The 25260-nt window shown below is 44.4% G+C and overlaps 1 protein-coding gene across 1 annotated transcript in view; it reads right to left on the bottom strand.

Moving 5' to 3' along the window:
* The window catches only part of LOC141098537 (fibrocystin-like), a 167952-nt gene that overhangs the window by 83953 nt on the left and 58739 nt on the right, over positions 1-25260 (bottom strand). Inside the window, exon 5 of the mRNA XM_073586413.1 lies at positions 5649-6633. Within this exon, the coding sequence (XP_073442514.1) occupies positions 5649-6633 (985 nt within the window). The remainder of the gene's footprint in view (positions 1-5648; positions 6634-25260) is intronic.

Below are 25260 nucleotides of genomic sequence, written 5' to 3'. Positions count from 1 at the left end.
AGTTATATTCTTGTACATAGGGGCAGTATTATAGTAGTTATATTCTTGTACATAGGAGCAGTATTATAGTAGTTATATTCTTGTATACAGGGGCAGTATTATAGTAGTTATACTCTTGTATATAGGGTCAGTATTATAGTAGTTATATTCTTATACATAGGAGCAATATTATAGTAGTTATATTCTTGTACATAGGGGCAGTATTATAGTAGTTATATTCTTGTATATAGGGGCAGTATTATAGTAGTTATATTCTTGTACATAGGATCAGTATTATAGTAGTTATATTCTTATACATAGGAGCACTATTATAATAGTTATAGTCTTGTACATAGGGGCGGTATTATAGTAGTTATATTAGTAGTTATATTTTTGTACAAAGGGGCAGTATTATAGTAGTTATATTCTTGTACATAGGAGGCAGTATTATAGTAGTTACAGTATATTCCTGTACATAGGAGCAGTATTATAGTAGTTATATTCTTGTACATAGGATCAGTATTATAGTAGTTATATTCTTGTACATAGGGAGCAGTATTATAGTAGTTATATTCTTGTACATAGGATCAGTATTATAGTAGTTATATTCTTGTACATAGGGGCAGTATTATAGTAGTTATATTCTTGTACATAGGGGGCAGTATTATAGTAGTTATATTCTTGTACATAGGAGCAGTATTATAGTAGTTATATTCTTGTACATAGGGACAGTATTATAGTAGTTATATTCTTGTACATAGGTGCAGTACTATAGTAGTTATAGTCTTGTACATAGGGGCAGTATTAAAGTGATAAAGTGCTTATATTCTTGTAAATAGGGGCAGTAGTACATATTACAAGTATTTAATATTCTTGTATGTAGGTAGTATAGTCGTTATATTCTTGTGCATTCTTGGGCGTAGAATAAAAATATTTCTGAAAAATAATTTTATACATTTGCAATAATAATTTCACTATTAAAGGGAACCTGTCACCTGTTTTGGCTGAAGGATGTCGCAGGTCTGGGTCTTGTTGAGGGTATAGCAAAGTACTGCAGTGCGCAGGCGCCGGTAAAGTTCAGAGAGGCCCAGTGTCTGCGCACTGCAGTACTTTGCTCTTCCCTCAACAGGGCAGAGAAGTACGCCTGTGCAGAAATGCGATGCCAGGAGTGATGAAGCAAGCAGGAGGATAGCGTCGCAAGAAGACGGGAGGCGCCGGACCCGGACCTGCGACATCCATTGGACCGGACCGCATCGGACCGGCCCTCGGGTGAGTACAATAAAACATTTTTCTTATCTTACAGGTTGGACCGGGGGCTTATCTACAGCATTATAGAATGCTGTAGATAAGCCCTGAAAGGCAGTAGCCCCATCTTATAGCAGCCCAAACAGGTGACAGGTGCACTTTAATTAGTGGTGACCTTGACTTCCGTCTGGCCAGGGCCAGGTGGAACGCATGCGTTCTATCCCCTCCGGAAGTTCACTTCACCTTCGGTGACGGCATGACCGGATGTGCCGATATGCCATGGCACCAGCCGCCCTCCAGATACTAGAATCTCTCCACCCAATCATGCCCCCGGAAGAACAATAGGCGAAACGCGAGTTGGAGTGGGAGATTCAGCGGTCTTCTTAGCACTTGCCTCTTATCAGGTAAAACAGACACTATGGACTAATTATTTCATCCACCGTCTGTCTTTACCACATGCTCTGGGAATTGGGTTTTACTCTTTCAAGTCCTGGCCAATATGTGCAGCGCACATTCAGTAAACTGATACACATTTTTGCTAAATCTACTAAGTGATTCAGAGTTTTTTTACCTTTATGTACTATCAGTCAATATTAGGCATGACTTTGTGGCTTGACATATCTGTCGTTTTCAGCAAAAAGGTTTAGGTATCTAGTGTACGGAGTGTGACCTGGTCAAAGTCTTTATGGGCTATTATATATACTATTAAATCTCTAATGAATCGGTACAGAAACTGAATTCTCCTTCATTAGAACCTTTGACCTATTCTTGTATATAATCCCTGTGCTCGAGATATTTTGGGGAAATACAAACAGTTTTCCACTGGTTTCCAGAATGGAAGTATTGGGAAGAATGTTCTACATGCTGGCTGGCAGGGAACCAGTGAACTGTTAACACTTCCAGTCTCTGTTTGGCGGCTGCTGCCAGCCGAGCTGAATCATGGTAACAGATTTGACACTGCATGTTATCGGCCATTATCCATCCTTTGTTTGTTTTCCTTTATGTCAAGTGGAGATTAACATGAAGAAAGAGTTGAAAGCCACCGATGGACCATTGCCAGGGCATGCGGATATCTCCATGCGTAGGAAAAAATAAACACGAGGTGCAGAAAAATTGAAATGGGAAATTTTCCACCAAGAGAAGGCCGCGCGAAGTTTCCCAGTCATGTTACTTATTTACTAAGACATGAAAGATTTTAGGACCTAAGAGCATGACCCCGATCAAAGCAGGAAGAGAAGAGCTCTAAGTAGTAACGTAGCTACCAGGGGGGAAAGGGGCCGGTTGCCCTGGGCCCCGCGCTCTAAGGGGCCCTCCCGGAGGTACCCTACATACTGTCAACTGTATCGACGTGCGAAACACCCATGCAGTAAATTCTGTGGCAGAAAGGTAAGACTTGATCTCACTGCACAGTCACCTGGCTGATCTAGGGCCTGTGAGCGTGGGGGGCCCGGTGCCAGCACAGGGTCTCCCGCCCATCATCACAAGTTCAACTGTATCGGCTGGAAGCCAGTACAGTTGAAAGCAATGATGAAGGCAGGGAGCGTCGTTCTCCCTCTCCCATCATTCACCCTCAGCGTCTGATGTTACTGATTCAGACAATGACAGCGTGTGCGATGAAGACAGCACATGTGCACATGGAGCAGATGGGGAATGAGGAGGAGAGTTGAGTATTGTATTTTTTTCTTTCTTTGGGGAGTGCAATATACTGTATGGAGGCCTATGGGGAGTGAATTATACTATATAGAGGCCTATGTGGAGTGCATTATACTATATAGAGGAGGCCTATGCTGAGTTCAATATACTGTTTGCAGGCCTATGGGGAGTGCATTATACTATATAGAAGCCTATGGGGAGTGCATTATACTATATAGAGGCCTATGGGGAGTTCAGTATACTATAGAGGCCTATGAGGAGTGCATTACACTATACAGAAGGCTATGGGGAGTGCATTATACTTTATAGAGGTCTATGGGGAGTGCATTATACCATAGAAGCCTATGGGGAGTGCATTATACTATATAGAAGCCTATGGGGAGTGAGGAGGAGAGTTGAGTATTGTATTTTTTTCTTTTTTTGGGGAGTGCAATATACTGTATGGAGGCCTATGGGGAGTGAATTATACTATATAGAGGAGGCCTATGCGGAGTTAAATATACTGTTTGCAGGCCTATGGGGAGTGCATTATACTATATAGAAGCCTATGGGGAGTGCATTATACTATATAGAGGCCTACGGGGAGTTCAGCATACTATAGAGGCCTATGAGGAGTGCATTACACTATACAGAAGGCTATGGGGAGTGCATTATACATTATAGAGGTCTATGGGGAGTGCATTATACTATAGAAGCCTATGGGGAGTGCATTATACTATATAGAAGCCTATGGGGAGTGAGGAGGAGAGGTGAGTATTGTATTTTTTTATTTTATGGGAAGTGCAATATACTGTATGGAGGCCTATGGGGAGTGCAATATACTGTATGGAGGCCTATGGGGAGTGCATTATACTATAGAAGCCTATGGGGAGTGCATTATACTATATAGAAGCCTATGGGGAGTGCATTATAATATATATATAGGCCTATGGGGAGTGCATTATACTATGTAGAGGCCTATAGGGAGTGCATTATACTATATAGAGGCCTATGGGGAAAGCAGTATATTATATGGAGGACTTTGAGGAGTGTATTATACTATGTGGAGACCTATGAAGGGTGCAGTATACTATATGGATGACTATGTGGTACATTATATTATATAGAGGCAAAATAGGGGGCCATCATACAGTGTGGGGATTGCAGTGAGGGGGCCATCATACAGTGAGAGGGCTATCATACAGTGTGGGAGCTAATGTGGGATCTTTGTACAGTGTTGGAGCCATCAAACAGTTTGGAGGCTACTAAGGGGTGAGTATACTGTCTGGTTGGTATTATGCAGTGAGGGGGAATTATACAGTGTATAAGAGAGCATCATACTGTGTAGAGAGAAGCTTTGCAGGGAGAGACTCGGGTCATTATTAAAAGTTAAGTGGCACTTATTGTTATTGGGGAACTCAGGTTATTGGACTGTCAAAAGGGCACACAGGGCTTTATTACTTTCTAGGGGGCAAAATATGGGCACTGTTTTATAGGGCACTTGCATAGGGCATTAATATAATCTAGAGGTTGTTTTACCATCTAGAGGGCATACAGTAACACACAGCAGCTGCAGTAATAGGGACACATATGGCAGCAGTGGCTCAGTATTGGGGTATCATGAGGAGTTTGAGCAGGTTGGGAATAGATGGAGCCATTCTGGAAAATATGACTTTGCTGTAATCTGTGCAGCTGAGTCGTGGCTGGAGAAGTTGTCATGCTGGTCTGGGCCAGATGGAAAAGATGGGAAAAGTGAAAGACTCCATCAGAAAGAATGTCTTCTGTAGGTCACCATCTGTAACTGTGCTATAATCTCTTGTATGTTCTGCAGGACAGGTATCTACCACTATATGGTCACCATATGGCAGTAACATCAGTGTTGGTCTTTGTATAGAGATTAATTTCAGTAATAAATACCAAAAAAGAGCATGTTCCGCACCTCCAAAAATCATACATTGAGCTAATGCCGCTATGTGAAATTATATATAACTGAACATGAGGTTTAACATTCTGTTCAGACTGTATGAAGCCCAGTGTCATGGTGGTATAAAGGTTTTCTTCTTTTTTCATCACCTGGACTGGATGCTGTTCCTTTTCATTTTCTGTATGAAGCCCACTTACACATGTCCCAAGTGCCCGCCCTGTAATCTGGTCCTGATTCTTATAGCTGTCAATTTTACTTTGAAGGGGCTCATTTCACCAGGGCATACCTACGATAATTAGGTCATTATGGACATTATTTAAGAGTTCATCTGTTTAGGACCTCTATTATTAGCCAAAGTGGGAACCTGAACATCCCTGGTGGACCAGGCACCTCTTTATATTGGTTTGTCATTCATATATACTGATTCCCCAGCTGTAAAAGAGGTGATTAGATGGGTGGCTTCACACTCTGGCAGTGCATAATACTCTCATTGATGTCCATGGGTGCAGTGAAAAACCGTCAAACAAGCGTGGTGTGAATAAGCCATGAATGTCTTAGGTGGCACCGGTGAACGCCATTTGACTGTTCACATTTAGACAAATCAACTTGTAAATGCAGTACATTACTTACTTAAAGCATGAAATATACTTCAGAGCTGCATTCACAATTCTGCAGGCATATATTTCCTTCTTTATCTACTTTTTTTGTTTTCAATTAGAGCGGGTACAGCAGATAGATTTTTCTATCTGTTCAGTGAGCAACTGTTCACTCAGTCTCCATTGACAAGCAGCAGAATTATAATTGCAGCTCCAGGGTACTGTAAATAATATTAAACTTATTAATGCATCTTGTATAATGTCAGAAGTACCTGCTATTGTTTCGAAGAGTTGGCTCAACCACCATCAAAGAGGCAATATCCAAAGGAATGGCCTTCTCAAGTTCTCCAGTCTGTAGTGCACTGATAATACTTTTTGCAATGTTCTGCAAGTTACCGTAGGTCAAAGGAACACCGGGTTCTCCTGGTGGAACAATGTCGAGTATCTCCACAACGAGCACTTCTATTAGACTTTCTTGTCTATGTCTGGCAAGATCAACTTTTACAGGTGGCTCAGAGTGACGCTTGGCTCGTGTCCTTTCCTCATGTACCGGAGGGCAGTGCCGCTTTCTCTTTGATTGGTTGTCCATCATGGCCTTCAGTGTTTCAGCAGTTTCTTGTAAATTCTGCACTATAGTTACCTGAGATGGGTCAATGTCTAAAAATGTTGCCAGCTTTAATGGCAACTGGTTGTACAAGTCCTTGCTTGTTCCCAACCCCATGTAGAAAAATAAGTGGATGGATGGATTGGTCCATATCTCCACCGGCTCATCTCCTTGGAGAAGGACGTACAACAAATTCTCTCGTAAACTGAAAAAATTTGAAATTCGGTCACCACTTTGTAAATTGGGCTGAAGGTCAGAGAAAATTGTTGAATATTTTTTGTCTTTCCACCCAATATAACAACTTAGAGCAAAATCATAAAACAGCGCTAAGATAAGTTTGGTAGAGTTCTGACAACCATTGAGACGGAGTCTAATCCCCTTGGGAGTTGGGCCACTGAAACACACTTTAGAAATCTTTTTGGCTGGTAAAATAGAGTAAAATGTTTTGTTGTTTTTTTCACAGCAATGATCTGGAGAATTCTGTCCACTGACGAACACTTGGATAAAGTTATTGGTGACTGATATGACCGGGGAAACGGGCTCGGTGACATCTGAGATGACTTCGATGATGACGACTGTGTGATCAATCTGCTTGCACACATGAGCCTGCCATTCAGATTGGTAGGAGCAAAGATCATCTTTTTTGAAAATTCCTGGGGAGAAAATATTAATGTAGATATTAAGAAGAGTCTAGAATGAAGCATAATTTATTCATAACTTTTAAAGTAGTTTGCCACAAAGGTTTCATGTTCCCAGAACATGTTTGTCTCTATCGACCCTGAGAACATTCTTCAAAGGTAGAAGAAAAAGGTAACACAACAGATATAGGGGAACAAGAAGTAAAAGAGAAAGGAAGCTACTGGGACTCAAGGACCAAAATCAAGTGGCATTACATAGTCCTTTGTGGCAATGTGCATACAACGATAAAAGTGTGCGATGGTGGTATATTACCAAAATAGAGGTATGAGTCCAGGTAGCCACCAATTGGTAATTACCCAGAGCCAAGCTGCATTTATAAAAAAAAAACTAACAAAACAAAATTAGCACTCATTAGAAAGGTCTATTTTTCTGGAATCAGATGGTAAATTAAAAAGAGAAAGGGGACTCGGTGGAGCAGGGGGTTAAAAAAAACTGGATATTTTTCACATGGTTGTAGGTTCAACAAATCTTTACCCACTGGATTTTGTAAGCTCTTCCTGGTTTTTGTAAGAGCGTTGGCACATACCCGCTTCTCAGCACGTAACTTGGTGTTGCACCGTCAAGGGTTAATCCATCTCCTCTCACTCAATCCAGCATTCAAACACTGTCCTATGCTGTAATGGGAGCATAAATCACACCCCGACACAGACCACGCACCCCGCTTTACACACGCTGCCACCACTCACTGAACACATGGGCAATGAGTCCCGGAAGTACTACTACTACTGTCTGCCAAGCACCAGGATCATACACTCTAAGGCTATGGATTCTTTTAGCGCATACAAGGTTCAAAGTTAAGCTTTAATAGAAAAGTTACAGTGCTTACAATAAAAGGATATAAAAATCTGGAAATAAAATGTGACATACAAATATGCAAAACAGTTATAAAATAAAAGGGAGAAGCTTACAGGGATATCTAAACTTTTTTGCAGTCTGGTATTCTGTTTCCTGAGGGGGGAGAATATGAAATGGATCACATCAGCTTGGCTGCCCTCAATCTGTGAACGACTTTTTTTGTGGAGGGCCCACTTTAAAGGCTTAGCCTGGAGACCAGATCTCTAGACCAGCCTTTCTTGTTAATATTCTAATTTCTGGTTTGTGACTGGACCATGGCTACTTTCTCAATGAATACATTATTTTTCTAAAGGTTCTTGTCTTAGCTTTTCTTTCCCATAGTAAATAGAAATGAATTGTCATGCTGCAAATAGGTCCCATTTTGAGTCTCCCTTCAAAGGTATCAGAGGTGTGAAATGGTTCCAATTCTCTATGTTCTCAGGGAGGCACCCTGGGGTCTGAGACCCTGAGACCAGGAAAGCTGCCTTTGCGAGAGATAACATAGGCTATGACCTTTGTGAAGAGCTGCAGCCTAAGAACAGATGCTAATTTACTGCCTGTCATACGTCGCCTACATTTACATATTTCCACTACAATCGTACTATGGTCTGAGGCTGTATTTACAGGCGTGTTGTGGCTGTGGTGCTAGATTATTGTTCAACTGCTACTATTGCAATCCAGATGATTTATATTGGAGCCCACCCCCGGTGGCATTCCCAATTTTGAAAAAAGAAAAAAGTACTTTGTGCATTAGCAAATAGAGATGAGCAAATATATTCAGTGGGAATTGAAATATATTAAAATTTTACAAAAATCTGTATTTAGCGAAATGCACATTTTTTTTCTCATTCGCTTCCAAGTGCTTTCAGCAAAATGGTGGCCGATTAGAAAAAAAATTGTTTTCCTTACCTCACCTCTCTGGGTTCAGCGGTTCACTGTCACCTGTCCGGTCCTCGTCGCATCTTCTGATTCTCACTGTGAATGCTGAAATCCCCAGAACCCTCACACTGAGCCTGAATTTCCGGCTCTGTTGAGGCCCGGGACAGTTCTATGCATGCAAAATCATGACGCCCGTCGTGACTTCATGACCTTTTCGTGTGGTTGTGCAGAGCAGGGAGTCACGGTCTAGTGTGTGAAAGATTTCAGCTCAGAGGCGACAAGGATTAGACGGAGGATCGGAGGGATGAGCGGGATATGACTTTTTTACATGTTATGTTTATTGTGCTGTTAAAGTTCCCATTTAATGAAAGTCTTACCACTGCCAATGATCTCAAGAACCAAGGCTCAGAAGAGGCCCGTGTGAATGGAGCGGTGGTCGATCATGCACAATACCACTTCATTCATTCCCAATGGGACCACCAGAGATATCCAAGCGCTGATCGTGGCTGGTCTTCGGCACTCCCATAAGAATGAATGAATGAAGCAGCATGATCGAACACTGCTTCATTCACAAGGGGGTCTCCAGGTTTGTGGGAGACCCAGTGGAAGTCCCAAGGTGAGGAGATAACTTCCAAATTTGAGAATGCCTTTTAAGCAGACCTGCTGATTTTGGTGGAATCGACCAACAATCAATTAAGTATAGGGGGTCTGACCAATTTCAGATATTAAGTATAGGGGGGGTCTTCCCAATTTCAGATATTAAGTAAAGGGGTCTGCCCAATTTGTTGGGGAAAGAACAATGGACCAGTTGGATTTAAACATGGCTGAATCTCTGTGTCCAAGAGAAATAAGTCACTGCCAGCTACACATGCTCTATTACGATGAAGTTTAGAGAAAACTTGTTGGCTAACAGTTTTTTCATTTGTATGACCAGCATTATACTCTACCACTGGACTAATACATGACCTACCATGTATGGCTTCCAATATAGGACTATATTCTCCTCCACGCCTCCTATGTACATAACACTTTCAAATTAAAATGAAAAAGAAAATTATTGATAAACCTCAATAGTAACAAGTTGACAATTTGATAAATGTTTACATGATTTTCAGATCCCTTTATGTTCTTCTTTGATCCAAAAACATGGAAGGATCTCGATAAAACGAACCTGTGATTGGCAAATAAGGATGTGAATCCTAAGGAAGTGAATGTGATCAATCAATGGATTTGTGTGTTTTTTTGCCTACAAACATTTACAAAATAAACAAAAATGTTTTTTTTTTAATGTTTCTTTTGTTTTGTTGTGTTTCCTTTTTTTAGTGTGCATTGTTTTGCCTTTTTAAGATACCTACAAGACTCTGGTGTAAGGATTACATCTACTTCCTGGAGAGATTTAATTGCCACTTAAATCTGAGAGTCTCCTTCAGACGCTGAACAGTTAATATGTTTTCAGTTGTTATATAAAGAGATTCTCTCACTTGGGATATTCTCCTGCCAATCCTAATTTTCTGCGGCGTGTTGATTTTGATCACTTTTAAATGAAACCCACACTGGCCTTAGTAATCATAATGTCATTTGCAATTTCCCACAAAAATGCATTTATCGGCTAAGTAGCACATTGAAAAAAAAAAAAAGAAACTCTCCATGTACTCTCCCTACAAAAGGCCTAATCGGATTACTTCATCATGGACCTCCAAGCAGGGGTCCTTGTAAGAGATCTGCCAGAGAAACAATAATGGGGTCTGCATGCAGCTGATGCACATAATGAAAGTGAAGAAAAGACAACCAATGTAGCACGAGAGGGGCAGAGGCAAAATCAGCCCCTTGGGCGTTTCCTCAAAGAGACTAGTCAGAGTGGATAAAGAAAACCTGAAAGAATTCAAAACGATGACCTACAAGAAGTTTCACATAATGCAAGACTACCTAGGTGCTGTTTCATGTTAAGAAAATTGATTCCAAATTGATTCCAAACTTTCTTTTCCATCCAAGTCTACGAATTTAGAACTATGGACACCAAATTCAAAAATATCACTCAATGTGCCAAGAACATGATATTCGTTCTATTTTTGCATTTAGCGTATGGAAATTTTAGGTTACAGGGGTTGTCCAGGACTTTAAACATTGATGGCCTATGATTAGGATAGGTCATCAATGTCTAATCGGTGGAGGTGCAACACCCGGTACTCCAGCCGATCAGTTGTTCCCAGTGCTCTGTTGACTTCATAGTGGCCGCGGCTTGGTACTGCACATCCGCCACCTATTCAAATCTATTGGGAGATGGATATGTAGTACTCGGCTGCAGCCACTATCTCATCAACAAAGCTGTGCTGTACAACTCCGTATCTGAGCAGTTCCAGACGCCGCCGATACTGGGAACAGCTGACCTGTTGACCTCGAACCGTTACCTGACTATGCCTTTGTCTCTTCCCTGTTTATGGCGTACCCTCCTGGCTATTGACCTTGGACTCATTGACTATCCCGACTCATGGCTTGTCCGCGAAACGTGACTCAGCATCACATGACCTATATTATGGATAGGCTCTCAATGTTAATGTCCCAGACAATCCCTTTATTCAACAATGATAGATCTGTCAAGCAGATGTTCTGGTTGTAGATATTCTTTTTTTAAAACATGAATGCTCAAGTTGACCGTTCATGCATATTTAGGTCTATCCAAGCAAAAAAAAAATAGGAATTTGGGCCATCAGCTCATTTTACACTTCTTGATAGCATAGCTATACAGTACAAGGTCAGAAGACAGAATTGGTTTTTGACCCTTAATGAGAATTAGTCAGCAGTCTTTTGCATTGTAAAGTTAAGACATGGCTGTAATGGCACTTTCATGCACAGTAAATTGATCCTCTTTTTGAAGTAATCTACTTTGTCATTCTCTAGTAATCACCCATTGAAGCTATATGCTAATGAGGCACAAGTGCAGTGGGGATGATCATTGCACTTGGTCTTCTCCAAGCCATTGAGGGTATTATAACCCCCGCCTGCCTCCGGTGTTTGATTGACAATTCACTGCTTTTTCAGTGATCTGCTTTCTCTAACTAATGGCACAATTGAGAAATCTAAGCTTGCACCGTCCATAGCAATGACGGCACCTGATTGAGATTCTGGCTAGAGGAATCAGGCCAGAGCCTGAACTATTGGGAATATTAGATAAGGCCTGTAGACGTTAGGAACACTTCTCAAGATAATCAGTCCTGAGAGACAAGGAAAAACATGGCGTCCAATCCACACCTATAAGTACTGTACTGAAAAAGCCGATAACAGGAAGGTACTTTCTCCAAGCCAACAACTGTTGGTGAGAAGACATGTGCCTTTTCGCAGAGTCTACTAAGTTCTATCAGATCATTTCTCAACTTCATTCATTCTAAGAGAAGAAAATCGAATGAAAAAGTTATAATCCTGATTTCAGCTTGTGAAGAAAAAGTTCTGCAATCAGATAACAACATAAAGTGTTGCATCCTGTCATTTCCTTTGATCAGTGTTTTGAAAGAAAAAAGTTGTTTGTCGGTCTGGCATTGGGCCAAACAAACAATCATTTGTAACAGCCGACATTCGATCATCATGGTCAAAATTTGCCGACTTTTTCTTTATGTGCAAGGGGACTTAATTTTGGGTGGCTAGTGTTCTTTCACATTTTTGGTTGGTTGGTGCTCTGGTTGTGTTTGGAATTTTTGTAATTACTGGTGCTTCAATTTTCTATATAATTCCTAGTGGTCTAGTGTTTTCTGTAATGTATTTTGTAATCCCATAAATTACTTCTACAAGTCTAAAACAAAGAAAAAAAAGCATTTTTTCTTACAAAAAAAAAATCCTTAAAAATCTAAAATGAAAATATCTAGTAGTGATGAGAAAATTCAAATTTTATGAAATTTGCAGATCCCAACGAAGTCAAACAATTTTCAACTTGATTTGTGAATCGACAAAAAAATACCTTCCGACATTTTTCACATTGCAGAAGATTGTATCAGATACAGAAGGTTGACGTAATCTCAGGCATGACCACGCAATTTTCCCTGTAAGGTCTTACAACTATCACATGGTAGAGCACAACCAATCAGGATAGACTACTATAGCCTGTATAAAAGCCTGGGCAGCGAATACAGGGAATGCAGCAGCCATTTTTTGGGTGATTTATGACAGTGAGGTGAGTCAGGGCTGACTGCTCAGCAATAGCCATGGGAAAAGAAAGCCCTCAAATATTGAGAAAATACCCCAGACTGCAATATATTGTATAACTGCATCAGTGAATGTGACAAAGGTAGTAGTTTATGAATATTAGAGAGTGTCAATTGTTAAGGGGTGCAATAGGAAAGGTGCCAGAACCAGCAGTGGCAGTCTCAGTGTGATGGATCAGTGATATGATGTAGCCAACATCTGTCCTGTTGCATTTAAATTTAAATTACATTTTGTCTTAATTCTTAATGCACTAGTAAGCAGCAGCAAGTCACAGGGAAAAAAAAATCTGAAACCAGTGTTAGTGACAGATGACAAGCGACTTTGCTGAGTTTTTGAATTTCTTGTATAACTCATTTTGTGAAGAGGAGGAATTACTATTTTTTTTTAAAAACATAAACGAAAATTCCCTAAGATTGAAAGATATATCTGTGCCTGTATAACTCACAAAAAGTGCGTTTCTCAAATAGTTTTTCATTTTTTGTTTTACTAGTCAAAATTTACATCCTTGTATGCCACACCAATATAGCAACTTGTGCTGACTTTTTGGGCTTGTACATATCAAGCATATATTATCACGTCGTTTTTGGGATGAGAGTTGAGTTTTGTTGAAAAACATAGAAAAAAAAATTAACATAGATATTTACTGTGCATGTCTGTTTTTGCACACCTGTTTCACTAGTCCAATTTGAAAACCGTACGCATCACCTATACTGTGGCCTTTAGCGACATTTTGCTTTCTAAACGTTTGCGAACAGAAACACTGTGCCTTTCTTGGTACGTCCTTTTTGGCAAGGGTTGCATAATCGGAATAGAAAAGATTGTTAAAAGTTAATTATAATCTTGTACAAAATGTAGGGTAAAGTAAAAATTTGCAATGGCAATGAATGGGGTAGTATAAAATAAAACAAACAACTAAACATACCACAGCTAAAAATGTTGGAACCACTAGCGGCAGCAGAAGCACTGCCAACACCACTAGCACTTGTTGCCCTGGCTGCAGTACTACAAAAGTCAAGTCACAGTTGGATTCATTTACCTCCAGTAAGTTTATTAGCGAGGAGGAAACAGAGGGTGTTAAGCCCCCGTTACACACTGCGATATCGCTAGCAATATCGCTGTAAAGTCACCAATTTTGTGACGTTACAGTGATATTGCTGGACCATTCCTTGTCGCTGCATGTGATACTTACCTCCGACGGGCTCCCCCGCTGGTTATCGCTGATTGTGCGAGAAGCTGCTGGACCATTCCTTGTCGGTCACTTCCTGCGGCGCTTCCTGCTGTGACGACGAGCGACGAGTGGAGCCGGGCGGGAGGATGCAGGATCGCCGCGTCTGACAGGTAAGTAGCGATCCCCGTCCCCAGCGATGTTGCTGGTGAGATCTGCCTGTGTGGCAGCTCACTAGCGACCACCTAGCGATGTACCAGCGATCCTGATTGCGTCATATCGCTAGTCGGGATCGCTGGTGCATCGCTAGGTGTAACAGTACCCTTAAGGAATATATGGCACATCACTTATCTTCAGCACAGCCGGATAATGGAATAATGTTACCTCTGACAGTGACTCTATCAGTTTGAGTCAGTGTTCTATGCAGAATGGTCTGCCTGATCATAAATAGCTAAGAGAAGATCTCAGACTTTCCACCTCTTACGCAGATAGTGTTGAGATTTTGGGATAGAAATCGGGGGAGACTGAGACTTTGTAACATTCCGAGTAGACTGGGCCCCCTCTTTGACAACATTGCTTTCCCTCCAGCAGTGGACAGGACTGCGTTTCTATGCTGGAGATCTGTCAATCGGGTGAGACTGGGCCAGGTGGCGGACAGACTCTCTGGGCTCTCCACTGTGGGGGGGTTGCGGGACACCTGCCATAGCAAATCGCTATCTTGGCTTGAATTCGCTCAGTTGAAGAACTTCCTTTCGCGTATTTCCTTTAACACATTGACCCGATTTGAGTCCTTGATGCTGGCTGCGGAGGGTCCTACCCACACAGTCTCCTTGCTTTACAGTTTGATCCTGGAAACGTTATCTATTGACACCCCCAGCTTTATTACAGCTTGGGAGAGAGATCTGTGGATCACCCTCTCTGAAGCAGACCGTCTGAAGATCTTTACCCTTACCCACAAGACCTCTAGCTCTTGCAGATCTCACGAGAAAAATTATAAAATATTAACGCGTTGGTATAGGTGTCCTGTGCTCCTCCATAAAATAAATCCTGCAATTTCAAACTTATGCTAGAGATGTGACAATGAGGAGGGGTCTATGCTTCATATATGGTGGTCTTGAAGTCTTCTACATCCATTTTGGAAAGCTGTTTTTGGAGCCTTTCGCTTGATGATGGGCGTTCGCTGTGAGCCATCCCCTCAAATAGCTCTCCTTTCACTGATTCCTAGGTCCATAACAACCATAAAGAAAGGAATTATGAGGTTCTGCTTAGTAACGGCCAGAACAATTATACCCCGGTACTGGGGAGCGACAAGGGTTCTGTCTGCGGTGGAGTGGGTGTCCGAGATGGATAGAGTGAACTGAATGGAGTCGCTGATGGCTCAAGATGATGAATCTGTGACCGAGCGGGGACAAATGTGGTTCCTCTGGGAGACATTCAGAGAGAGTTCGGAGTTTCTGGGCTGGTTAACTGAGCTTCCATAATTTTCGTAGGGTAGCTGGGACCGAGGTTGGTTTAGTTCCCCCTCCCCTTCCCCTATTTCTTACCCACTTAGTCTCTTTTCTCTTTCCCTTTTTTTGACTTTATTTCTCTATTTCTGCCTTTTTCCTACAAATCTCAGAATGATTAGTCCAAAGGTTACTAAAATGTGAATGGACATGACGTGTCTGATTGAGATTTCTAAGATTACAAGTTTGTTTTGGCCCTCACAATGTTGTATCTTACCTGTCTGTATATTCTGATGTATTCATATGTATATCATCTTTCTGGATTGTTGTACCTTATTTTGAAAAGTTTAATAAACACATTTATGGAAAAAAAAAATAACTAAGAGAAATAAATTTGGGCTGTTTGTTAATTAAAAAAATGAAAAGTCTACCAGTGTGCTATGTTATTAAAAGAGTTGAGCGAAACGGGTCGAAAAAATTCAAAAGTCGCCGACTTTTGGCAAAGTCGGGTTTCATGAAACGAAACCTGACCCAAGGATGAGGTCGGCCACGAGGTCGGCGACTTACGCGCCAAAGTCGCGTTTCAAAAGTTTGTTTTGCGCTCTTTTTCAGCCAATCAGGATCCACGGACACTGTGGGCAACGTGATGACATAGGCACGGGTCACCACCATCTTTCAGAAGGGCATGCAAGTGATTGGCTTGCTTTGGTGGGTGTCACAGGGGGTATAAAAGGGCGTGCACGCCGACCGCCATCTTACTTCTGCCGATCTTAGCATAGGGAGAGGTTGCTGCTGATTCTGTAGGGAGAGCGTTAGGCAGGGAAGAAGACAAAAAAACTGCTTCTGCTGCTAGCGATTTGGCCTGCACAACACACCAGTCACTGTGTGTGCAGTGCAAGGGGAGGCTATATAGTGGTGTATCAGTGGTGTTGGTTGTTGGGCTGCCTTCTAAGGCTTCCTGACAGGCTGGCATTGCTGTTTACCCACTGCTCCGCAAACTGCTTTTTTAAAAGCAATCCAATCTCCCTTATCCTCTAGTCACTTTGGTCACAGCTGCGCCATCGAGCCTGTCACATAGCGCTCAGATATTCATTGGGCCTCAAACTGCTTTTTTAAAAGCAATCCCAATTTTTTTTTTTGTCTTGCTGAGAAGAAAAAAAAACTGCTTCTGCTGCTGATAGCAATTTGGCCTGCACAACACACCAGTCACTGTGTGTGCAGTGCAAGGGGAGGCTATATTGTGGTGTATCAGTAGTGTTGGTTGTTGGGCTGCCTTTTAAGGCTTCCTGACAGGCTGGCATTGCTGTTTACCCACTGCTCCGCAAACTGCTTTTTTAAAAGCAATCCAATCTCCCTTATCCTCTAGTCACTTTGGTCACAGCTGTGCCATCGAGCCTGTCACATAGCGCTCAGATATCAGTGGGCCTCACACAATCCAAAAGTGTCCAGTGTCCAAAAGTGTGTGCAGAGATTCAAAATCTCACTTATCCTCTAGTCACTTAGGTCACAGCTGTGCCATCGAGCCTGTCACATAGCGCTCAGATATCAGTGGGCCTCACACAATCCAAAAGTGTCCAGTGTCCAAAAGTGTGTGCAGAGATTCAAAATCTCACTTATCCTCTAGTCACTTAGGTCACAGCTGTGCCATCGAGCCTGTCACATAGCGCTCAGATATCAGTGGGCCTCACACAATCCAAAAGTGTCCAGTGTCCAAAAGTGTGTGCAGAGATTCAAAATCTCACTTATCCTCTAGTCACTTAGGTCACAGCTGTGCCATCGAGCCTGTCACATAGCGCTCAGATATCAGTGGGCCTCACACAATCCAAAAGTGTCCAGTGTCCAAAAGTGTGTGCAGAGATTCAAAATCTCACTTATCCTCTAGTCACTTAGGTCACAGCTGTGCCATCGAGCCTGTCACATAGCGCTCAGATATCAGTGGGCCTCACACAATCCAAAAGTGTCCAATGTCCAAAAGTGTGTGCAGAGATTCAAAATCTCACTTATCCACTAGTCACTTTGGTCACAGCTGTGCCATCGAGCCTGTCACATAGCGCTCAGATATCAGTGGGCCTCACACAATCCAAAAGTGTCCAGTGTCCAAAAGTGTGTGCAGAGATTCAAAAACTCACTTATCCTCTAGTCACTTAGGTCACAGCTGTGCCATCGAGCCTGTCACATAGCGCTCAGATATCAGTGGGCCTCACACAATCCAAAAGTGTCCAGTGTCCAAAAGTGTGTGCAGAGATTCAAAATCTCACTTATCCTCTAGTCACTTAGGTCACAGCTGTGCCATCGAGCCTGTCACATAGCGCTCAGATATCAGTGGGCCTCACACAATCCAAAAGTGTCCAGCGTCCAAAAGTGTGTGCAGAGATTCAAAATCTCACTTATCCTCTAGTCACTTAGGTCACAGCTGTGCCATCGAGCCTGTCACATAGCGCTCAGATATCAGTGGGCCTCACACAATCCAAAAGTGTCCAGTGTCCAAAAGTGTGTGCAGAGATTCAAAATCTCACTTATCCTCTAGTCACTTAGGTCACAGCTGTGCCATCGAGCCTGTCACATAGCGCTCAGATATCAGTGGGCCTCACACAATCCAAAAGTGTCCAATGTCCAAAAGTGTGTGCAGAGATTCAAAATCTCACTTATCCTCTAGTCACTTTGGTCACAGCTGTGCCATCGAGCCTGTCACATAGCGCTCAGATATCAGTGGGCCTCACACAATCCAAAAGTGTCCAGTGTCCAAAAGTGTGTGCAGAGATTCAAAATCTCACTTATCCTCTAGTCACTTAGGTCACAGCTGTGCCATCGAGCCTGTCACATAGCGCTCAGATATCAGTGGGCCTCACACAATCCAAAAGTGTCCAGTGTCCAAAAGTGTGTGCAGAGATTCAAAATCTCACTTATCCTCTAGTCACTTAGGTCACAGCTGTGCCATCGAGCCTGTCACATAGCGCTCAGATATCAGTGGGCCTCACACAATCCAAAAGTGTCCAGTGTCCAAAAGTGTGTGCAGAGATTCAAAATCTCACTTATCCTCTAGTCACTTAGGTCACAGCTGTGCCATCGAGCCTGTCACATAGCGCTCAGATATTCATTGGGCCTCACACAATCCAAAAGTGTCCAGTGTCCAAAAGTGTGTGCAGAGATTCAAAATCTCACTTATCCTCTAGTCACTTAGGTCACAGCTGTCCCATCGAGCCTGTCACATAGCGCTCAGATATCAGTGGGCCTCACACAATCCAAAAGTGTCCAGTGTCCAAAAGTGTGTGCAGAGATTCAAAATCTCACTTATCCTCTAGTCACTTAGGTCACAGCTGTGCCATCGAGCCTGTCACATAGCGCTCAGATATCAGTGGGCCTCACACAATCCAAAAGTGTCCAATGTCCAAAAGTGTGTGCAGAGATTCAAAATCTCACTTATCCTCTAGTCACTTAGGTCACAGCTGTGCCATCGAGCCTGTCACATAGCGCTCAGATATCAGTGGGCCTCACACAATCCAAAAGTGTCCAGTGTCCAAAAGTGTGTGCAGAGATTCAAAATCTCACTTATCCTCTAGTCACTTAGGTCACAGCTGTGCCATCGAGCCTGTCACATAGCGCTCAGATATCAGTGGGCCTCACACAATCCAAAAGTGTCCAGTGTCCAAAAGTGTGTGCAGAGATTCAAAATCTCACTTATCCTCTAGTCACTTAGGTCACAGCTGTGCCATCGAGCCTGTCACATAGCGCTCAGATATCAGTGGGCCTCACACAATCCAAAAGTGTCCAGTGTCCAAAAGTGTGTGCAGAGATTCAAAATCTCACTTATCCTCTAGTCACTTAGGTAACAGCTGTGCCATCGAGCCTGTCACATAGCGCTCAGATATTCATTGGGCCTCACACAATCCAAAAGTGTCCAGTGTCCAAAAGTGTGTGCAGAGATTCAAAATCTCACTTATCCTCTAGTCACTTAGGTCACAGCTGTGCCATCGAGCCTGTCTCATAGTGCTCAGATATTCATTGGGCCTCACACAATCCAAAAGTGTCCAGTGTCCAAAAGTGTGTGCAGAGATTCAAAATCTCCCTTATCCTCTAGTCACTTAGGTCACAGCTGTGCCATCGAGCCTGTCACATAGCGCTCAGATATTCATTGGGCCTCACACAATCCAAAAGTGTCCAGTGTCCAAAAGTGTGTGCAGAGATTCAAAATCTCACTTATCCTCTAGTCACTTAGGTCACAGCTGTGCCATCGAGCCTGTCACATAGCGCTCAGATATCAGTGGGCCTCACACAATCCAAAAGTGTCCAGTGTCCAAAAGTGTGTGCAGAGATTCAAAATCTCACTTATCCTCTAGTCACTTAGGTCACAGCTGTGCCATCGAGCCTGTCACATAGCGCTCAGATATCAGTGGGCCTCACACAATCCAAAAGTGTCCAGTGTCCAAAAGTGTGTGCAGAGATTCAAAATCTCACTTATCCTCTAGTCACTTAGGTCACAGCTGTGCCATCGAGCCTGTCACATAGCGCTCAGATATCAGTGGGCCTCACACAATCCAAAAGTGTCCAGTGTCCAAAAGTGTGTGCAGAGATTCAAAATCTCATTTATCCTCTAGTCACTTAGGTCACAGCTGTGCCATCGAGCCTGTCACATAGCGCTCAGATATCAGTGGGCCTCACACAATCCAAAAGTGTCCAGTGTCCAAAAGTGTGTGCAGAAATTCAAAATCTCCCCTGTCCTATAGACACCTTGTACCTTGTTTTACATACTATATAGTTTGTTGGATTTTGTCTACATTTCTACCAAAAATGAGGAAGGCTGGTGGAAGAGGCCGTGGAATTGGGCGGGGGTTGGCAGCTGGTAATGATGGTGTTGGTGGTGGATCTGATGGTAGTGGCAAGAGCAAAATAGGACCGAATGCAGGAGGTGTTGAGCCTGCGTCATCGTCTGGCTACATAAGGCCTCGAACGCTTAGTTTTCTAGGAGTTGGCAAACCGCTTTTAAAGCCAGAGCATCAGGAAAAAGTTTTGTCTTACATTGCTGACTCAGCCTCCAGCTCTATCGCCTCCTCTTCTTCAGTTGTAAAAAGTAAAAGCACTGAGTCGTCATTGGAGGCTCATGTTCATGAACCACACCTTTCCTTGTGTCCTTCACCCCAACCAAGATTGAAGGATGACGCAGGCCATACTACTGATTACTCCATGGAGCTGTTTTCACATACCATGCCTGGATTATCAAGTGAAATGGTGAATTACCCAGGCCAAGATGAATCTGACATGGAGTGCACTGATGCACAGCCGCTGATGGCGATTCTGCTGGTACATTCACTCAGAGCACTACATTGTCCTCGCAGTGTACAGAGCCAGATTCTGACCCTGATGAGACTCAGGTGCCCCTTCCCGCACACTATACCACCATACACGGTGACACAGAGGAAGGTGCACATGACATAGAAGAGGAGGTGATGGATGACTCAGTTGTTGACCCAGATTGGCATCCATTGGGGGAAGAGGGTGCTGCTTCCAATAGCTCAGATGAGGAGCATCCACAGCAAACATCGACATCGCAACAGCTGTTATCTGGCAGGCCCGGAGCACTCCAAAGACAGGTCCCAAACATCAAAAGAGTTGCTGGACAGCTTGTCCAGAGGGTCAAAAGATCACAGCGTGCTAGGCCGCAAAATGTCTGCCAAAGTAGGAAGAGTGCAGTGTGGCACTTTTTTGAACAAAATCCTCATGATCAGGCCAAGGTTATCTGTAAGAAGTGCGCAAAGACCTTTAGCCGAGGGAAAAATCTGAAAAATTTGAATACCAGTTGCATGCTTAGAAATTTAACCAGCATGCACTTGCAAGCGTGGACACAACACCAAACCTCAAGTGCCACATGTGCAACTGATCACAACGAAGGTAGTCAGCAACGCTACATTGTTTCCCCCACTGTAAGCCCACCGGTTAGCACAGCAGCAAATGTTGAGGTGTCGTTGCAAGGCCACAGCAGTCAGGGAATCCCACTGTTATATCAACGAAAGACTGATTCTAGGCCATCAGAAAGGACACCAACTCCATCACCATCATCAACCCTCTCTCAGTCCGCCCTGTCCACCGCTACTTCCACCATATGCAGCTCTCAAGTCCAGCTCACCCTCCCAGACACTATGAGTAGGTCAAGAAAGTACTCAGTCTCTCATCCGCGTACACTGGGTTTGAACGCCCACATTGCCAAACTAATCTCGTTTGAGATGATGCCCTTTCAGTTGGTGGAAAGCACAGCTTTCCGCGAACTCATGGCCTATGCAGTACCACGCTATGACCTACCCAGTCGCCACTTCTTCTCTCGCAAAGCCATCCCAGCCCTCCACCATCATGTGAAAGACCGCATTGTCCATGCACTCAAGCAGTCAGTGAGCGGAAAGGTGCACCTCACTACTGATGCATGGTCCAGTCGGCATGGCCAGGGCCGTTACGTGTCCATCACTGCGCACTGGGTTAATGTGGTGGATGCAGGGTCCACAGGGGACAGCGGTGGTGGGACAGTGCTGCCTAGCCCACGGTATAGGAAACAGTTGGCTGTAGGCGTTCCACCCTCCTCCTCCTCCTCCTCCTCCTCCTCCAGAAGCGAAAGCTCGTCCACAGAGCGCAGTCGTACGAGCACTCCATCTGCAGCTGCCACTGTTGCACACGATGTGACCCCCTATCGAGCAGCTAGTGGAAAGCGTCAGCAGGCTGTGTTGCAGATGATATGTTTGGGCGACAGACATACCGCCGAGGTGCTGGCCGAGTACTTGAAGCGACAAACTGAGTCATGGCTGGGCAGTGTACATCCTGAGGCAAGCAAGGTAGTTAGTGATAACGGCCGTAATTTTGTGGCAGCCATAGCCCTTTCAAAACTCAGCCCCATACCTTGCTTGGCTCACACCTTGAACCTGGTGGTGCAGTGCTTCCTCAAAAATTATCCGGAGTTAACAGCCCTGCTCCAGAAGGTGCGAAGACTGTGCGCGCACATCCGCCGGTCGCCTGTACACTCCGTTCGTATGCAGAAGCTGCAGCGATTGCTCCACCTTCCCAACCACCGCCTCATTATCGACATTGCAACAAGGTGGAACTCCACCCTGCACATGGTGGAGCGGCTGTGCGAGCAGAGGCAGGCCATAATGCATTTGTGGGAGGATACACGGCCAGGCACTTTGAGAGCAGACATGGAGTTGACAGGTGTGCAGTGGTCGAAGCTGAAAGACCTCTGTAAAGTCCTTCAGTGTTTTGAGGAATGCACACGGCTGGTAAGCGCAGACGACGCCATCCTAAGCATGAGCATCCCACTTATGCGTCTGCTCATGCAAACTTTGACGCACCTTAAGGAGCAGGCGTCTGCAGCCAATGTTGATGAGGAGGAAGAGGAGGAGGGAATCCTTGATGACATTCAGCCATTGTCTGCTCAGGGACCTCTCCTGGACGAGGTGGAGGAAGAAGAGGAGGAGGAGGATGATGATGGGGATGATTACTTAGGGGAGGAGGATGCATCTCGTGGGGCAAGTGAAAATGTTGGCGTGGCAAGGTCTGGTACAGGGTTTGTGCGTGACTGGAGGGATGTGGATTTGCCAGAAAGTGCTCCTCCAACCAGCACTCGCAGTGCATCATTGACACCGGGAACATTGGCCCACATGTCAGATTATGCCTTGCGGATCCTAAAAAGGGACCCCCGCATTGCCAAAATGATGAACGATGACGACTACTGGTTGGCCAGCATCCTGGATCCACGCTATAAAGGCAAATTACAAAACATCATGCCACAGGAGAACCTTGACCTAATATTGGCTAATAAACAAGCAACTCTGGTAAATCGGTTGCTTGAGGCATTCCCAGCACACAGCAGCGGTGATGGTTCTCACACGAGCCGTACGGGCCGGGGGCAGCTTGGCAGAGGTGTTCGTGGTGCACACAGCAGAAGTGGCTTTGGAGACAGGGGTTTCATGACAATGTTGTGGACTGATTTTTCAAATACCGCTCACACAACTGGTAATACTGCATCGATGAAAAGTGACAGGAGACAGCAGTTGTCAACCATGGTTACAAACTACTTTTCCTCCAATATCGATGTTCTCCCACACAGGTCATTCCCCTTTGACTATTGGGCCGCTAAACTGGACACCTGGCCTGAATTGGCCCAATATGCCTTACAGGAGCTCGCTTGCCCAGCTGCAAGTGTGCTATCGGAAAGAGTCTTCAGTGCAGCTGGATCAATCCTGACAGAAAAAAGGACCCGTCTGTCAACCCAAAATGTGGATGATCTAACCTTCATTAAAATGAACCATGCATGGGTTTCCAAGGATTTTGTCCCACCTTCCCCTGATGACACATAGGGTGACAGAAAAATGGCTTGCTTTGGTCCACCTCTTCCTGGGACTTGACCTATTTTGCCTTTTGCATCAGCTGAATGTCCAACATCAACATATGCCACTTTCTAAAACTCCCTAACTGTGCTGCCTCCCCCCCATGGCCGGGGTCACCACCTAGCGCACGACACCGTGCGAGTGCCGTTGCCCTGGACAGGTGGGTAGGCCGACTCTTGGGCGCGGGCACTGGCACAGGGTCCCTCATAGTGCAATCAAGTGTCTCTGACGGTGGTGGTGCACACCCGCCGTCAGACACACCGCTGTACTATGAGGGGCCCAGTGCCAGTACCGACGCCCACGAGTGGGCCCCCCTTGCTTGGGCAGGGCCCCAGCATTTGCAATCTTTACCTCTCCCTGCTCCTCCACTGTGTAATCTGGGCCATCAAATCCATACTGTGCCTGACACCGTCTGAGCCTGCCTCCTGAGACATATATTTTGAATGTGTACGCTATCCATACATGTTATCCGGGGATACGGTACCCTTTCTAACCTTTGTGCAATCACGTGCAATCCATACTGGGCCTAACACCGTCTGAGCCTGCCTCCTGAGACATATATTTTGAATGTGTACGCTATCCATACATGTTATCTGGGGATACGGTACCCTTTCTAACCTTTGTGCAATCACGTGTAATCCATACTGGGCGTGAGAACGGCTGGCGAGCTGTTAAGCAAGCTACAGCACCTGTGGTTTGCACACGTAAGTTTTTCATTTTTTCAGGAATGACGGTTAGGCCTAATTCCGGAACTGCAGTTGACCTGCACTTACTGGGAAATCATTGTTCGCGGGTAATAATTGTAATCAGTGATCCCCATCACTAACGTTGTTCAGCGGGTTATCTGCACATGTAAGCGACAAACGCTGGCCTTTTCAGTGTAGCGCACATGCAGCCACGGACATGTAAGGGCATGACACACCAGTTATTGGCCAATCTCATGTTCCAGAGCCTCACGTGTCCCTCTAGTAAGCCGGACTCGGACCGCGGGGCATGACGGAGTCTCGTTCGTTAACGGAATTAAGCTTGCAATGTGTGCATCTGTTCTGTAGCTGGCATGGTTGAGGTTTCCCAGGTGGAGTTGAATTTAACCGTAGGCTCCACTCCTGGTGGTGCCCTTCTGGACATTCCTTTAAGGTTCAGCTTTGCAACCATACTGCCCACGTAAAACAAACAATTTGCCTTCATGAACGCTGTTTGGAGGGTCATGACTCGTGGGAATAACGCCGCCCAATCAGTTAACCTGCTAGAGAGATCCTTCGTTGCTCCCAAGCATGACATCACACTCCCTAGGAGGAAGGTAATGCCACTGTGGCGACCGTACTCCTGGGGGCGACCCAAGTGCACTGATGCCCAGCCACTGCTCGATGAATCTGCTGGTACATTGACCCAGACCACTACATTCCCCTCGCACGCTACACGGCCTGAATCTGACCCTGATGAAACTCAGGTTACCCTTCCCATATACAGTTCCATCTTACACGGTGACAAAGAGGAAGCTGCAGATGAAAGTGCAGGTTCGGCCCACCCGCCATCAGACACACCACCGTACTATCAGGGGCCCTGTGCCAGTGCCGTCGCCAACGAGTGGGCCCCCCCTGCTTGCTCAGGATCACAGCACTTGCAAAGTTGAAATACTGTGCAGTGAGATGGAAGATGGGGACGACGAGGAGTCCAGACAAGTACAGGGATTCCCTA

Source organism: Dendrobates tinctorius, unplaced genomic scaffold (assembly GCF_039654945.1).
Source record: "Dendrobates tinctorius isolate UK_male_01 unplaced genomic scaffold, ASM3965494v1 ptg000093l, whole genome shotgun sequence".
NCBI lineage: Eukaryota > Metazoa > Chordata > Amphibia > Anura > Dendrobatidae > Dendrobates > Dendrobates tinctorius.
The sequence above is the reverse complement of the archived record's forward strand: the minus strand, read 5'-3'. Positions and strand labels throughout refer to the sequence as shown.